Below are 17,638 nucleotides of genomic sequence, written 5' to 3' on the forward strand. Positions count from 1 at the left end.
TGAAACGAAATAAATGTTCATCTCTTTAAGGCCCTAATATTGAATTCCTCCTTCCTGGCTGAGTGGGTTATCGTGAGGATTAATGATAAGTGATGCATGTGAAATGCTTGGTGGTGCACCTACACGCCACTGCTGTACTAACAAGGCCCAGGACCACACAAGCACACGTTGACATTTAATGCACGCGGTGATCTGTGCATGTTTCCGCTACCACCTGTAAACTCCTGGAGAGTGGGATGCATGGGTAAAGCATTTTCGTGTCTACCACAGAGACTGATGTAATGCCTTACCCATTGCAGGGGGTCTGTACTATAAATGTGCATCAAATGAAGGAAGAAAAAAAAGAAACATGAATAACTGGTGGAGATAATATGGGAGAGCATCTTAAATCGTGTCCGCAGTGGGAAGCACAGCAATGAGGAGTGGGGAGGGGGACACAGGGAGAAGCCAGTGATCATCTTTGGGCAGGAAACTTCTCTAAGGCATCCTACGGCCATCCTACAGTTCTCTCTGGTTACTGATTTCTAAGAATTTAATTTCACTCGAATTGAATCACATGGGATGCTTTCAATCTTTTGAAGGGTTTTTTTTTTTTAAGTCCCTGACCATCAAACTCTGCCTCCTGAGATGGTCTGCTGCAATGGCGGACAGCCATTGTTTCAGAAATCTATTTTCTATTTTAAGCCCAAATTTGCCATTGCTTAACCACAAAACATGGGTTCTGATTCACGCATTCATTTGTTCATTGTTTTCTTTCATTCATCAAATAACTTATTGCGTCTCCTAACTGCCAGGAACTGTGCTAGGTGCTAGGGATAAAAAGATAGCTAGGCAAGAAATGTACGGATTATTATAATTACTAGTAGAAACAAAGTATTAGTACAGACTAAGCTATTTGTTACAATATAAAACGTGGCCTGAGCCACCTGCCTCTGACCCCATCCAAGCCTGTTTCCTTGCTGCGTGATGGGGATGAGAGAATTCTACTCCACACGAGTCAGAGGACCTGGAGTCTAGTCCCAGCTCTGCCACTTACTACCCTGTGACCTGGGGTGAGTCCATCACCTGTCTCAGGCTCAGTTTTCTTATCTGTAAAATGGGTCCTTTCTATCTCATAGGGTTATTGTGGGATCATAAAATGAGATAGCCAATGAGATAGGGCTTCTAAACTCTAAAGCTCTTTTAAAAAGTTTTACCAAAAAAAAAAAAAAAAAGTTTTACCAAAAAGACTTCATCATCAGAAGCCCCTGCACTGGAGAGACTGGAGACCATCGTGGGTCTCGAAGGTGGGGCTGATACATGTCCTCCTGCTACCTTGTCATCTTCCAAGCTTGAAATTTGAAACTTTCTTAAAAGTCCCCCAAGCCCCCTTTTTGGATCCTTAGAGAAGAGGCCAACCATTACCAGTGCCTGGCAACTGTGACTTTCTTCTTCAGACTTCAGGGACAGTATGTAAAATGTGACCTGGAAAGACAGCCTTCGGTGCTGGTGGCCACGCCCAGCATGTTCCCCTGGCTTGGCTGAAAGTGGTCCACGTGGTGACAGGTCAGGAAGACGAGGCTGAACGCAAAGCCTCCTCCCTGCCATCAGATGCCTACCCTGCCCTCCCCGCTGGTCGTGGGGCCATTCATTTCCAGCCCCGCTTCCAGACACAGGTCACACTCACATGGAGGTGACCACTTCATTTTACATGATTCCTCACTTACTTAATTTCATTATATTCTCCCTAATGGGAAGAGGAGATGTGACGGGCGAGGTTTATTTGAGGAAGGGCGAAATTGAGGTGAGCAGATGCACGAGGCTAACAAGGGCTTTCTCTCCGCAAAGCCGTGGTCAGGGCGGCCATGAGCAGAGGGATGGCTGCTTCCTACCACTGCCCACCTGCACCAGCCCAGTGCCCGCTGTGCACGCAGGACACGTTCAGTAAAGCCTCACGGCACAAATGAATAAATCAATGGCAGTTGTTTGGATTCCAGCATAAATGGATCCTGGACCTGAGATATCGCCAGATGGGCAGACAGGTTACAATCTGGTGATGCATCTCCAAGGCTGTAAAAATGTAGCCATTTCTGGAGTCACAGGCTGACATTTCAGAAGATGATTATACGTACAAGTTAACCACACGGCCATTTGCACCCTCCCAGGGCCATGGCTTCAACAACTGTTTTCATGTTGGCTTTCTTGCTCGTTCCTTTTTTTGTTTGTCTGTTAAAGTCAAGCACAATTTTTTTTTTCCCCCAGCTTCTCATCTTTCTAGCCGAATGTGATTTATTCATATGAAATTATGCTGCATTTTTATAAAACCCATGTTACTGAAAATGATGCTGGAGGGTTCACAGAAAATATTAATTCCTGATCTGTGGCTATAAAGCATCCCTGCTCGCTCTGCAGCAGTTCTGTCGCTCTGAGACAGATGCAAGCGGTCCAAGGGGATGATTAACTTCTTAGACCTGGCAATTGCCTAGTGTTCCCCTTGCTCTGGATTTCAAGACTGACCTCCGGCTCTTCTGCACATGCACAGTCGCTCAGCTTGATAAATCACACGAACCCTTTTTTGATCACAGTTATCTACTATTTACTACTTGGGAAGGGAAGTTACTGGTTTTCAGAGGCACTTCACATGCTGCACACATATCCTGCCTTCTCCTCACGGCACTCTGCATATTCTCCACATCACTTGTGATGCGGCAGTGTCGATACCAAAGACTCACCTTTAGAAATGACCCACAAAGCCCATTTATCCCAATTCTTCTCTGCCTCTCTCTACCCCATCTAGTACAGTAATATGTACAAAGAACAGACACGTGAGAGGCACATCATAAGGTGTGAATAAGAAGGAGAATGGGAGAGACTGGTTCAAGATGGCGGAGTAGAAGGACGTGCGCTAATTCCCTCTTGCGAGAGCAATGGAATCACAACTAACTGCTGAACAATCATCGACAGGAAGACACTGGAACTCACCAAAAGGATACCCCACATCCAAAGACAAAGGAGATGCCGCAATGAGACGGTAGGAGGGGCGCAATCACAATCAAATCAAATCCCATAACTGCTGGGTGGGTGACTCACAAACTGGAGAACACTTATACCACAGAAGTCCTCCCGCTGGAGTGAAGGTTCTGAGCCCCACGTCAGGCTTCCCAACCTGGGGGTCTGGCAACGGGAGGAGGAATTCCCAGAGAAGCAGACTTTGAAGGCTAGCGGGATTTAACTGCAGGACTTCGACAGGACTGGGGGAAACAGAGACTCCACTCCTGGAGGGCACACACAAAGTACTGTGTGCATCGGGACCCAGGGGAAGGAGCAGTGACCCCATAGGAGACTGAACCCGACCTACCTGCTAGTGTTGGAGGGTGTCCTGCAGAGGTGGGGGTGGCTGTGTCTCACCGTGAGGACAAGGACACTGGCAGCAGAAGTTCTGGGCAGCACTTCTTGGCGTGAGCCCTCCCAGAGTCCGCCATTAGCCCCACCAAAGAGCCAGGGTGGGCCCCAGGTTTGGGTCCTCTCAGGCCAAACAACCAACAGGGAGGAAACTCAGCCCCACCCATCAGCAGACAAGCAGATTAAAGTTTTACAGAGCTCTGCCCACCAGAGCAACACCCAGCTCTACCCACCACCAGTCCCTCCCATCAGGAAACTTGCACAAGCCTCTTAGACAGCCTCATCCACCAGAGGGCAGACAGCAGAAGCAAGAAGAACTACAATCCTGCAGCCTATGGAATGAAAAACACATTCACAGAAAGACAGACATGATGAAAAGGCAGAGGACTATGTACCAGATGAAGGAACAAGATAAAACCCCAGAAAAACAACTACATGAAGTGGAGATAGGCAACCTTCCAGAAAAAGAATTCAGAATAATGATAGTGAAGATGATTCAGGACCTTGGAAAAAGAATGGAGGCAAAGATCGAGAAGATGCAAGAAATGTTTAACAAAGACCTAGAAGAATTAAAGGACAAGTAAACAGAGATGAACAATACAATAACTGAAATGAAAAATACACTGGAAGGAATCAACAGCAGAATAATTGAGGCAGAAAAACGGATAAGTGACCTGGAAGACAGAATGGTGGAATTCACTGCTGCAGGACAGAATAAAGAAAAAAGCATGATAAGAAATGAAGACAGCCTAAGAGTCCTCTGGGACAACACTAAACGCAACAACATTCGCATTACAGGGGTCCCAGAAGGAGAAGAGAGAAAGGACCCGAGAAAATATCTGAAGAGATCATAGTTGAAAACACCCTGAACATGGGAAAGGAAATAGCCACCCAAGTCCAGGAAGCACAGAGAGTCCCATACAGGATAAACCCAAGGAGAAACACACTGAGACACATAGTAATCAAATTGGCAAAAATTAAAGACAAAGGAAATTTATTGAAAGCAGCAAGGGAAAAACAACAAATAACATACAAGGGAACTCCCATAGGGTTAACAGCTGATTTCTCAGCAGAAACTCTACAAGCCAGAAGGGAGTGGCAGGACATATTTAAAGTGATGAAAGGGAAGAACCTAAAACCAAGATTACTCTATCGGCTAAGGATCTCATTCAGATTCGACAGAGAAATCAAAAGTTCTCTTGTCTTTACAGACAAGCAAAAGCTGAGAGAATTCAGCACCACCAAACCAGCTCTACAACAAATGCTAAAGGAAATTCTCTAAGTGGGAAACACAAGAGAAGAAAAGAACCTACAAAAACAAACCTAAAACAATTAAGAAAATGGTAATAGGAACATACATATCGATAATCACCTTAAATGTGAATGCATTAAATGCTCCAAACAAAAGACACAGCTTGCTGAATGGATACAAAAACAGGACTCATATATATGCTGTCTACAAGAGACCCACTTCAGACCTAGGGACGCATACAGACTGGAAGTGAGGGGATGGAAAAAGATATTCCATGCAAATGGAAATCAAAAGAAAGCTGGAGTAGCAATTCTCATATCAGACAAAATAGACTTTAAAATAAAGAATGTTCCAAGAGACAAGGAAGGACACTACATAATGATCATGGGATCAAACCAAGAAGGAGATATAACAATTATAAATATATATGCACCCAACATAGGAGCACCTCAATACATAAGGCAACTGCTAACAGCTATAAAAGAGGAAATCGACAGTAACACAATAATAGTAGGAAACTTTAACCCCTCCGTTACACCAATGGACAGATCATCCAAACATAAAATTAATAAGGAAACACAAGCTTTAAATGTCACAATACACCAGATAGATTTAATGGATATTTATAGGACTTTCCATCCAAAAACAGCAGATTACACTTTCTTCTCAAGTGCACACGGAACATTCTCCAGGATAGACCACATCTTGGGTAACAAATCAAGCCTCAGTAAATTTAAGAAAATTGAAATCGTATCAAGCATCTTTTCTGACCACAACATTATGAGATTAGAGATGAATTACAGGGAAAAAAATGTAAAAAACACAAACACATGGAGGCTAAACAATACGTTATTAAATAACCAAGAGATCACTGAAGAAATCAAAGAGGAAATCAAAAACTACCTAGAGACAAATGACAACGAAAACACGACAATCCAATACCTATGGGATGCAATCCAATACCTATGGGATGCACACAATAAAAGCAGTTATTAGAGGGAAATTTATAGCAATACAGGCCTACCTCAAGAAACAACAAACATCTCAAATAAAAAATCTAACCTTACACGTATAGGAACTAGAGAAAGAAGAACAAATAACACCCAGAGTTAGCAGAAGGACAGAAGTCATAAAGATCAGAGCAGAAATAAATGAAATAGAAACAAAGAAAACAATAGCAAAGATCAATAAAACTAAAAGCTGGTTCTTTGAGAAGATAAACAAAATTGATAAACTTCTAGCTAGACTCATCAAGAAAAAGAGAGGACTCAAAGCAATAAAATTAGAAATGAAAAAGGAGAAGTTACAACAGACACTGCAGAAATACAAAGCATCCTAAGAGACTACTACAAGCAACTCTATGCCAATAAAATGGACAACCTGGAAGAAACTGATAAATTCTTAGAAAGGTATAACCTTCCAAGACTGAACCAGGAAAAACCAGAAAATATGAACAGACCAATCGCAAGTAATGAAATTGAAACTGTGATTAAAAATCTTCCAACAAACAAAAGTCCAGGACCAGATGGCTTCACAGGTGAATTCTATCAAACATTTAGAGACGAGCTAACACCCATCCTTCTCAAACTCTTCCAAAAAACTGCAGAGGAAGGAACACTCCCAAACTCATTCTATGTGTAGAGGAAGGAACACTCCCAAACTCATTCTATGAGGCCACCATCACCCTGATACCAAAACCAAACAAAGCTACTACAGAAAAAGAAAATTACAGACCAATATCACTGATGAATATAGACGCAAAAATCCTCAACAAAATACTAGCAAACAGAAGCCAACAACATATTAAAATGATCATACACCATGATCAAGTGGGATTTATCCCAGGGATGCAAGGATTCTTCAATATACGCAAATCAATCAATGTGATACACCATATTAACAAATTGAAGAATAAGAACCATATGATCATCTCAATAGATGCAGAAAAGGTTTTTGACAAAATTCAATACCCATTTATGATAAAAACCCTCCAGAAAGAGGGCATAGAGGGAAACTACCTCAACACAATAAAGCCCATATATGACAAACCCACAGCAAACATCATTCTCAATGGTGAAAAACTGAAAGCATTTCCTCTCAGATCAGGAACAGACAAGGATGTCCACTCTCACCACTACTATTCAACATAGTTTTGGAAGTCCTAGACATGGCAATCAGAGAAGAAAAAAGAAATAAAAGGAATCCAAATTGGAAAAGAAGAAGTAAAGCTGTCACTGTTTGCAGATGACAATGATACTATACATAGAGAATCCTAAAGATGCTACCAGAAAACTACTAGAGCTAATCAATGAATTTGGTAAAGTAGCAGGATACAAACTTAATGCACAGAAATCTCTTGCATTCCTATACACTAATGATGAAAAATCTGAAAGAGAAATTAAGGAAACACCCCCATTTACCACTGCAACAAAAAGAATAAAACACCTAGGAATAAACCTACCTAGGGAGACAAAAGACCTGTATGCAGAAAACTATGACATTGATGAAAGAAATTAAAGATGATACAAACAGATGGAGAGATAAACCATGTTCTTGGATTGGAAGAATCAATATTGTAAAAATGACCATACTATCCAAAGCAATCTACAGATTCAATGCAATCCCTATCAAATTACCAATGGCATTTTTTACAGAAGTAGAACAAAAAAGTCTTAAAATTTGTATGGAGACACAAAAGACCCCGAATAGCCAAAGCAGTCTTGAGGGAAAAAAACGGAGCTGGAGGAATCAGACTCCCTGACTTCAGACTATACTACAAAGCTACAGTAATCAAGACAATATGGTACTGTCACAAAACCAGAAATATATATCAATGGAACAGGATAGAAAGCCCAGAGATAAACCCACGCACCTATGGTCTACTAATCTATGACAAAGGAGGCAACAATGTACAATGGAGAAAAGACAGCCTCTGCAATAAGTGGTGCTGGGAAAACTGGACAGCTACATGTAAAAGAATGAAGTTAGAACACTCCCTAACACCATACACAAAAATAAACTCAAAATGGATTAGAGACCTAAATGTAAGACTGGACACTATAAAACTCTTAGAGGAAAGCATAGGAAGCACACTCTTTAACATAAATCACAGCAAGATCATTTTTGATCCACCTCCTAGAGTAATGGAAATAAAAACAAAAGTAAAAAAAAGGGACCTAATGAAACTTAAAAGCTTTTGCAAAGCAAAGGAAACTACAAACAAGATAAAAAGACAATCCTCAGAATGGGAGAAAATATTTGCAAACAAATCAACAAAGGATTAATCTCCAAAATATATAAACAACTCATGCAGCTCAATATTAAAAAAATAAAGAACCCAATCAAAAAATGGGCAGAAGACCTAAATAGACATTTCTCCAAAGAAGACATACAGATGGCCAAGAAGCACATGAAAAGCTGCTCAACATCACTAATTATTAGAGAAATGCAAATCAAAACTACAATGAGGTATCACCTCACACTGGTTAGAATGGGCATCTTCAGAAAATCTACAAACAACAAATGCTGGAGAGGGTGTGGAGAAAAGGAACCCTCTTGCACTGTTGGTGGGAATGAAACTGATATAGTCACTATGGAGAACAGCATGGAGGTTCCTTAAAAAACTAAAAATAGAATTACCATATGACCCAGCAATCCCACTACTGGGCATACACCCAGAGAAAACCATAATTCAAAAAGACATATGCACCCCAATGTTCACCAAAACACTGTTTACAGTAACCACGTCAGGGAAGCAACCTAAATGCCCATCGACAGATGAATGGATAAAGAAGATGTGGTACATATATACAATGGAATATTACTCAGCCATAAAAGGGATGAAATTGGGTCATTTGTAGAGACATGCATGAATCTAGAGACTGTCATACAGAGTGAAGTTAAGTCAGAAAGAGAAAAACAAATATCGTATATTAACACATATATGTGGAACCTAGAAAAATGGTACAGATGAACGAGTTTGCAGGGCGGCAACTGAGACACAGATGTGGAGAACAAATGTATGGACACCAAGGGGGGGAAGTGGTGGTGGAGGGGGGTGATGGTGGGATGGATTGGGAGATTGGGATTGACATGTATACACTAATGTGTATAAAATGGATAACTAATAAGAACCTGCTGTATAAAAAAATAAAGTAAAATTCAAAGAAAATTACACTGGCAATTTAGAATAAATTAATTTGACAATTGATAAGTCATCTCAAAAGAAAAAAAAGGAATGAAGTACTAGTACATGCCACAACACAGATAAACCTTGAAAACACGCTCAGTGAAAGAAGCCAAACACAAACGAGTGCATTTCGCAGGATTCCATTTATATGAAATACCCCAAAGAGGCAAATTCACAGAGAGAAAGTGGTTTGGCATTTGCCAGGGGAGAGGGCAATGGGGAGTGCAATGAAACAGGACCCTATGGTCCTTCCCCCACCCCCATATCCTCCTGTCTTTTGTCTGCGTAAAAACTTTAGCCAAAGAATACGTTTAATCAGAGAAGTGAGAAAATGTAGAAGCAAAGAAAAGCAGTCAAACAGGACAAAACGATAACAGTTTAGTCAGTAAGCAAAGTCAAGGACATTTAGTTCCCTCTCAAGGGCTCTGGAGAATATTCTGAGCCACATCCTGTGAGCTGTCTTACAGGTACTGAAACCCTCACCAGGTGGAAGAAGTTAACTACACGATGACCAGGTTGCAGCCATGAGACACAGGCTGCCACAACTCCGAGAACTGGCCTCAAGGAAATGGGAACAAACCGACCCGGGAACTGAAGGTTAACTGTACCTAAAACAATCAAGACGGTGCTGGTCAGACCACCAATGACCAATTTCTCGATGACGGTCAGAGCTGACTGTGCCGTTTCTGCGTGTAGCCCGCTCCCTCTGCCTATGAAAGCTCTGGCCCGCTGGTTGTCAGGGGGAGCGAGTCGGCCTTTGGACACGAGTCTGCACCTCCCCCCAGTTGCCGGCATCCATAATAAAGTCAACTTTACTTTCCACCAAAAAAAAAAAAAAAAAAAGGAGTATGCTCCTCCGCAAAGGGAGGTTCTCTTGTGGTTGGTTTACCTTGCTGAGAAGTTTGCCACCTCTTCCGGCCCTGGTGTCTTGTTTTTTCGTTATTTGGGGCACTGGCAGGCCTCTGGTAGGCCAGCTGCCTCTCGATGGCATAAAACAGACGGATAAAAAGTGCTACAGGCAGCAGTAGAAAAGAACAAAACCCAAGCCACCATCCCACCTTCACACACCCTTCCCATTGCTGCAGGTGGCACGGGTTAGTTGGGCCAAAGCCCGCATCTGCCTCGCTGTCGTGATCCCGTTTGGATCTGTGGAGTGTTTGGGCTATTTCGGCTGAACCATCACCTAAGCCCATCACTCAAAGTCCAAGAAGGCAAAAGGTGCTCTATGGGAGTGACCACAGATGCTTTTTAAATTTTAGTAATGGCAATATCAGAGTTTTAGTTGATCAAGGTTGTGTATTGACTACTGAGGACTCACTGAACTTTAAACGATTACAATCGCCAACTGTCAGATGCTAGACTTCTGCTAGAATGCCCCTGGAAACCAGGACGCTGGAGCAATGAAAAGATAGACAAGACTGACCTTCAGAAGATGTCTGGATATCCTCTACCCTCTGACACCCCACGGGGATGAGATTTCTATCTGCCCTCATAGAGGGAAACGACACCCCTTTTCCCTATATCTAGTCCCATTAGGCCAGGTCCCCAAGCCTCGAAGGTCGGCTTTCTTACGGGGAAGCAGAGGACAACTGGCTTCCTACAGTGTAAACTTACATCACCCCTACAATCCCAGTCAAGCGAATCCCATTTCATCATCAAGTTGTACATCTTGAGACAAAACAGCTCTCCTCCTGGATCACACGTCCTGTGTTCACCAGGTACGTAGGCAGTTATAAGGTTAAATGGAAGTGACATGGGCCCAGAGAGGAGCAAACCAGTGGGATACCTCAGTGTCACATGGTAGCCTGACTCAAGCCAGCATGGGCTTTCTGTCCAACTCCAGAATCGCAGAACTCAGGAAGCAGCTTTGAAGGCCTGAGAAGTGCTCTTTCTTTTTCTCGGAGAGAAACAAAACTGCTGCCTAATCATTACGGAATTTTAAATCAAGAGATGATAACGGGCTGAAAAAAGAGTTTAGGAAACCAGTAGAGTCTGCGTTAATGAATGTATGATAGATCACCACCAGACTGTAAGTAGACAGAGATACTGGGGTTAGATCTCTACCTTGGGAAGGGCACAACCTGGAGGGGAATTTCTACTCAAAATTCCCAACTTGAGGTCGTTCTTGGGACAGACAGAATTTTAGGCAAGTCATATGGTGGCTGGACCCAAAGCCGCATCCCTCATTTTCTAGAAAAGACTAGTTTATTCAACAGAATAGGTAATGTGATAGAAAATGACATCTGTCATGTGTTAAGTTAGCGTTCTCTAATTGAAGAAACTAGAAAACATGAATCCAATTAATTCAGTAGGTGTTACAGTCCTCATTTTGAAGAAGGGTTTTTAATTGTATCGCCCAACAATTACAGAGACTTCTCACTCATGGAAATACACAAGTGGTCCTGAATTAATGGAAAACATAAAACAGGAAAAGCACAGAGAAGTAGCTTTACACAATTGCATTGCTAGAATAGTAGGCAAAGTCAGCCCATTACTTTGAAAGGCGCTGAGTTCCTCCCATTGTGAACAGAAAAACTGTTAAGATTTAGAGGGAAATGCTCAGTTACGTTTGAAGACAGGGAAATTCGTTAGAAGAGCAGGGACAATGGGAACCTCTGTTTTTCTGTTTCTAGGGAATGAACTTCTTTTTCCTCACAGTATCTGCACTAAGTGGTTATATAAGAACAAGGGCTAAGATACTAACTTACTAGTCAATTAATTATTGGGCTTCAGGAGGGGTTTTTGAGAGAAGATCAGAAAATGTCAAAGGTAATAGCATTGCTCATCATGAAAATCTATGCACATTTTCTACCCAGGACAAAGTCCTGTATCTTTTGGGGAGAAGCCTTAGAATATACTGGTCCTAGTTTCTGATGACTTGTCTTTGTACCTACAATCATGTCTTCAATGGGAGTCCATGTTTTTAAAAATGGTTCTTGATTCATTCTACCAAAGTCTATAAAGATATTTTGTGTCTAGATATGTAGCATTATTGAAATGTAATTTATATACCATAAAGCTCACCCATTTAAAGCATGCAATTCAGTTGTTTTTAGTATATTTACTGGGTTGTGACGTCTTCACCATAATCTAATTTTACACCATTTTTATCACCCCAAAAAGAAACCTCGTCACCACTGGCAGTGGCATAATATTGTCAACTGAGGGCTTTCTCCTGCTTCTCAATGCATTTTGTTGAAGGAATCACTGAAGAAGAAAAGTCAAAGGGAAAAAAGAAATATGTAGAGGAAAAGAATTAATGTGTCAGATTTTAAGTGTGTTGTGATCCAGAGTCTCTCTTCTTTCTACCAACAGACTCAGAAGCAGTACAGTTATCAGCTTGTGCGAGAATCCCAGAAGCAACCCCAGAAGATCACGTGGCAGCCACTCTTAGAGCCCACAGGCTTGTGTGGTTGTCATGGGGAAGGCTTTGCAATTGAAATCAAAACACTTGGGCTCAGCCTGCCACCGTCGAGAAAACGCTTTTCACCCATGAGCACAGATAATTCGCCTAAGTGACAGGTTTCACCTTGGAGAAGCACTGAACTGAGCTGGTTTACCTAGTCAATTATTGCTCATTCCACAGAAGAGAACTGGGAAGGAAGGGAGGGGGGCGGTGATAGCTAGACAATGCCGAGATGCCTGCCAGCCCGCTGAGGGGAACAGCTCCTCCGGCTGTTTCCAGCCCTGTGAGAACCTCACTTGTGGAGAGAAAACAAAGCTTCATCTTTACCTCCTGATGGTTCTTTAAAACACACACACACACACACACACACACACACACACACACACACACACTTTGGCAAATGAGAAATCAAAAACCAACCCAAGCCAAGAGATGGTCTGCTCTATTCTAGAAAGTAACTTTATATATGCCCATTCAAATACTTTCAAACAGTCTTACAGGCAAAGGAAGATGTGAAATACAGCTGGAGTATGTTTACTGATTAGCTTTACATATCTCATTCAATAACACAAGTTAGGAAAAACAAGCCAGAGCAAGGACTCAAAAGTCAGGCACGCACAGCACCATGAATTGGGTCCCGCGCATAAAGTAAAGTTCGAGAGAGAATCGCATCAGAAGACAGACAGCTCTCGGGGAAATGATGTGGAAGAGAAGTCTGAAGACAACACCCCAGAATAAATGAAGTACTTATTGTTGAAAAATGAGCTTAGATCTCAACCAATTCCAAAGTTCAGAATTTACTGCACCATTCAGGACTTTCCCTCCAAGTTTCCTGTCTCCTGTTTCATTGTACAACAAGGGATTCTTCATACTTTCTATGAAATACAACAAGGCGATTTTTGCAGTAATAAACTCCACACATGCATGACAAATTGAAGCATGCAAAATGTTTAACATCCCAGTTCACAGACACTTTAGGGACAAAATCCGATTATGAATTATATGCCACAGTAAATAGGGCTCAATGTTTCATAAAGCAATTTATAGTTCATAAAAATGACAAAATGTACCTGTCAGACAGAGCGTGGAGAGCCGTTCTCTGGGCTGCCTGCTGGAAGAAAGGGCAGAGATGTTTATTTAATATGCTGACTTTAAAATTATGTGTTCAATCAATACTTAAAAAGAAACCCTGTGTCACCCACACTTCTGACAGGTGGCCAAATATGAAACTACTAATAACACAGTAGAGAATCCTCTTGTGTTAGGAAACGAATATTTCTGAAGAGTTAAGGGAAGCCCCCACGGGTCACACTTGCCACCAGGGGGTGAGCTTGAGGAGACTGGACATACTGCACAGGTGAGGTTGGACAGGTCTCAGGAGACGTGGTACTGATCAGAGCTGTTTCACTTTTACTTCCGGAATTCCCTTTTACCATTTGCTTTATTCTACTTTCCTGTAAGGAAAAGATCTGTCTTGGTTCCTTTGCAGCTTCTTTTCCTACGCAGCTATAATTCTGGACCTGGTTTTCAGATTTATTGATAAAAGCATCACAATTGGATATTGGAACATTGACTCGCTATGTGATGATATTAGGAGATTGCTGCTATGTTTTAGACACAGGAACATAACTGTGGCAATGTTTTTATCAAGAGTCTTTTAGAGATTCATACTGAAATACTTATGAATACAATTACACGATGCTGGGGTTTAAAATAATACAATTGGAGGGAAGAGAGAGTAGGTAGGCATAGAAATGAAATGAGATGGCCTTGGGTTGATAACTGTTGAAGCTAGGTGACAAGAACACTGGGGGAATGGTATAGTATTCTGGGAATTATTGTGTGCTTGAAATTTTCCATAATATAAAAATTAAAAGAAGAAAGGAAATAAGAAGGCCTCCACTGCTCCCTCAGATTCTCCCAGTTTTGCACTCCCTTTCCTTTCGTCGTCTATTTTTTTGTCTGTTTGCCTTATGCCGCCAAGCACTCTGAATCTACGGAAGGCAGAAAAAGACTTCTCTGACTGAGAAGTCGCAATTGGGAGGGGATCAAAGCATGGCCTCGAAGACCAAGGCTTCCTCAGGATGCACGTAGGAAACAAGGAGCGTTCAGAGTCAGTCTTCACCTCGTACATGACATATGTCAAATTTACTGTTTACCAGGGATACCAATGTTTCCCACGCTATTCCTCATTGCAGGTGGGTGGCAGACAAAATAGAAGCTTCAGATTAGAAAAAACGACACATCAGAACCATTATCTCTATTACAGAAAAGAAATATACCCTTGGCGATGGTTGCATATCCTTGGATCACGCAGTCAGACCAACACTTACTGAATTCCTACTACATGAAGATGATTGCTCTGGGGTTTCAGAGGGGAAAAAAGCCAAAGCAGAAGTGGTCACTGTCCTGGACAAGCTGAGTCCCCAGGTAGGGAGTCAGAAGAGAGGTCCAGGGATGACTGGCAGACAGTTATGAAGTAACATGCAAATAAACAGATGAAGATAGGACAGAGCTAGGAAGGGGCAGACGTGAGCGGTGACTAATCTACAGCTCCTCAAACAGGGTGTGGAGCTGTTAGCAGGTGCTCTGGAAATATCTGCAGAGTAAACATCAACGAATGAATCACTTAGGGGATCCTTCCCACTGAAATGTGGTCAGGCGAGAAGAGGCACTGGCGGTCCTGGACTAGACGGCGGAGGAAGGGCCTGTCCAAGCCCCTGGCAGTGGTTCTCACCTGGGCTACCCTCCCCCCAACCCCCGGAGCATCTGGAATTGAGTGTGTTTCTGCGTGTCACACTCACGAGGGGATCACTACTGGCATTTAGTGCCTGGCCCCAGGGATGCTAACACTTTTCAAACGTCGGGAGGGTCCCCTTGTACAATCAGGAACTGTCCCCTTCAAAGAACAAGGGTGTCTCTGTGGAGATGCTGCAGCAAAGTAGCGATGAAAAGCAGATCTGAAAGACAGAACCCAGGGAACATGAGCTCCTGGGCCTGGCACCAGGATTGGAAAATAAATTAGTAAGAGAAACTTAGATAATTCCACAAGGGACGCAATCACAGTGAGTTAGGAAAAAGCATAAAATCTGTTCAACAGGGAATTGAGAGTCTTACATTCTGGGACAGGTTCTGCCTTACATTTATATTATGGACCTGGAGTCTCGTCCTCGACCCAGGTCTCAGTTTCCAAACTACGCTTTCCTTCTCCAAATGGAGGCTGAGGGAGCCAGTCAAGGTCTAGGCTACTGTGGACAATCCAAGGGGCAGGGGTCCCCTCCTTCTTCCCTGGATTCCAGGGAACGACAGCCCAAGTGACCTGGCATTGAACGAACATGATTCGTTCAAGATAGAGAAGAAGAAGAACTACAGTGCTTTCTCTTTGCGGGGACACCTGAGGGAGTCGAATGTGGCAGGGGGAAGAGGTGAGAAGCCAAGGAAGGCCTGGACAGCACTCCCTGCCCTCTCCTCTCTCTCCTTTGTCTGTGCTCTCCCGAGGGCCACCCCAGGAGCAGGTTCACGAAAAGCACCCAGCAGGTGACAGGCAGCTGTCATTGTTCCCAGGTTCATCTCTTAAAGGGTTCTCCCTCACGCAGCAAGATGGCTTTCCACTTTCGGCGGTTATCCTTGAAAAGAACTTCACTCTCTAGTAAATACACAACGTGTTTGGCTAAATATACAAAAAGTATTTGGAACTCCCCAGAGGAAAGATGGCAGGTATTATCAGCACAGCCTCTCATCATCTCAGCAGGAGGCACTGCAGACAGACTCCTCCTGGAATAACAAAAATCAGGAGATGTGACTAAAAGGTCAATAGGAATCTCTCACATGGCACCTGAATTTTCGTCCAGCCCTGGATGTCAATTTTTTTTTAAGTCTATTGATTCTCTTCTCTCCTGCCTGCAAATATACTTCCCGCTGACTTTTGTGATAAGGAAACACAGCGCTTGTTGATGTGCAGTCTATAAGAAGATGATTTAAGAAGCAAAAGCAAAGCAAAACAAACCCCAAACAAGAAACTCCGATGCCCGACCATCACTAGAATGCCTGCAAATTGATGCATCCCAGGTGGTGGTACCTGCTGAGAATAACTCCCTAGGACTGACATCGGTGAGTCCTCTAATGTAAGCTGAGCTGGAAGCTGGGAACAGGGGCTGCTTTCCTTTAGCTGATGGACACGATGCTGGGACCAAAAGGGTCTTCTGGGCTGAGACATCATGCATCTAGCCAGTCACCAAGCAATGTCTTTCTGTGACCCTCACCCTTCAATCTGCCACACGACTGCCTGCACTACTATTTCTAATGCCTGCTTTTGATTGTTCTATTTAATTTGTTGTTATTCTACATCATTCAAAACTTTACAGAGGAGGACTCATCATCCATCAAAAAGGAGATGAGAATATATTAAATGCTTCAAATAACTCCTTGAGGGAAAAAAAAAAACTTAACGGCATTAAAATTGTATGTTATATACCAAAGCAAAGACCACCACCACCAACTTTTTCTTACTGCCTCCTCTCTTAAAATAAACTTTGGCTGTTGCACACTATTTTATTTTACTGTTGGAAAATAATAAAATAAACACTGGAATGAAATAGCAGAGAAAAAAATTACTTAGGTGAGTCATGATTGAAACCTGAAAAACTACTCATAGAAAACTAGATGAATTGCCCAATTTCCTTCTTTCAAGACTTGTGTTTTAGAGCAACCACATTTCTCTTTCTAAATCATCATCTCCTCTTGTGACTTTTTTATTCAGTTCTCAGCAAAACAGATTGAAGCCTTAAGACAATGCGTCACTGATCCTTCCTGAGTTCATTACTCATTCATGAATGACTCTGAAGGGTAAGTCTGTGAGACAAAACAAGTTTTCTGCCAGAAATAATTATTTTCCAGGTTCTCTTTGAGAGATGACATCTTTTCTCTGTCTTTATCACAGCAAGCTGGGCGCTTGGGAACCTAATCAGTAGACTTGCAGGTTTCAACATACGCTAAATGAATTACCAGTCACAATCTGTTATTGAGGGGAAATCAAAGAGGAAGTTAAGTGCCCTTACTGTAACTGGGTCGAGCGTAGAACAAGTTCATGGATATTGGAGGGGGAGAAAGCAAAGGGAAGAGGCTAGAATTCAGAGGGGTCTTAGCATAATCCAGTTTCTTTCTCACTTGATAGAAACAGAAATACCACGTGGACAGCTCCATAAAGCCAACTGCTGTACCTATCAAGTGCAGGGCCTGGGCTCTGCTTGGGTGACAGTCAAAGCGGACAAAGCTTTTGCCACATTGTACTTGGAGTCTACACGTGAGCCAGACATGAAGAGTTAAACACACACAAGCATTCTAGATCCTGGATCTAGACAAGGGCTATGACCAAAGAGGACAGAATGTGAAGGGGCCTCATTTGGAATGA

The 17,638-nt window shown here is 42.5% G+C and overlaps 1 protein-coding gene across 1 annotated transcript in view; it reads right to left on the reverse strand.

The window, feature by feature from the left end:
- Positions 1-17,638, reverse strand: part of AFF3 (ALF transcription elongation factor 3) — a gene marked incomplete at both ends in the record, with an annotated part of 555,587 nt that overhangs the window by 82,191 nt on the left and 455,758 nt on the right. Inside the window, one exon of the mRNA XM_082851313.1 lies at positions 13,299-13,339. Within this exon, the coding sequence (XP_082707439.1) occupies positions 13,299-13,339 (41 nt within the window). The remainder of the gene's footprint in view (positions 1-13,298; positions 13,340-17,638) is intronic.

This window comes from Leucopleurus acutus (assembly GCF_964270905.1).
Source record: "Leucopleurus acutus genome assembly, chromosome: 12".
Classification (NCBI taxonomy): domain Eukaryota; kingdom Metazoa; phylum Chordata; class Mammalia; order Artiodactyla; family Delphinidae; genus Leucopleurus; species Leucopleurus acutus.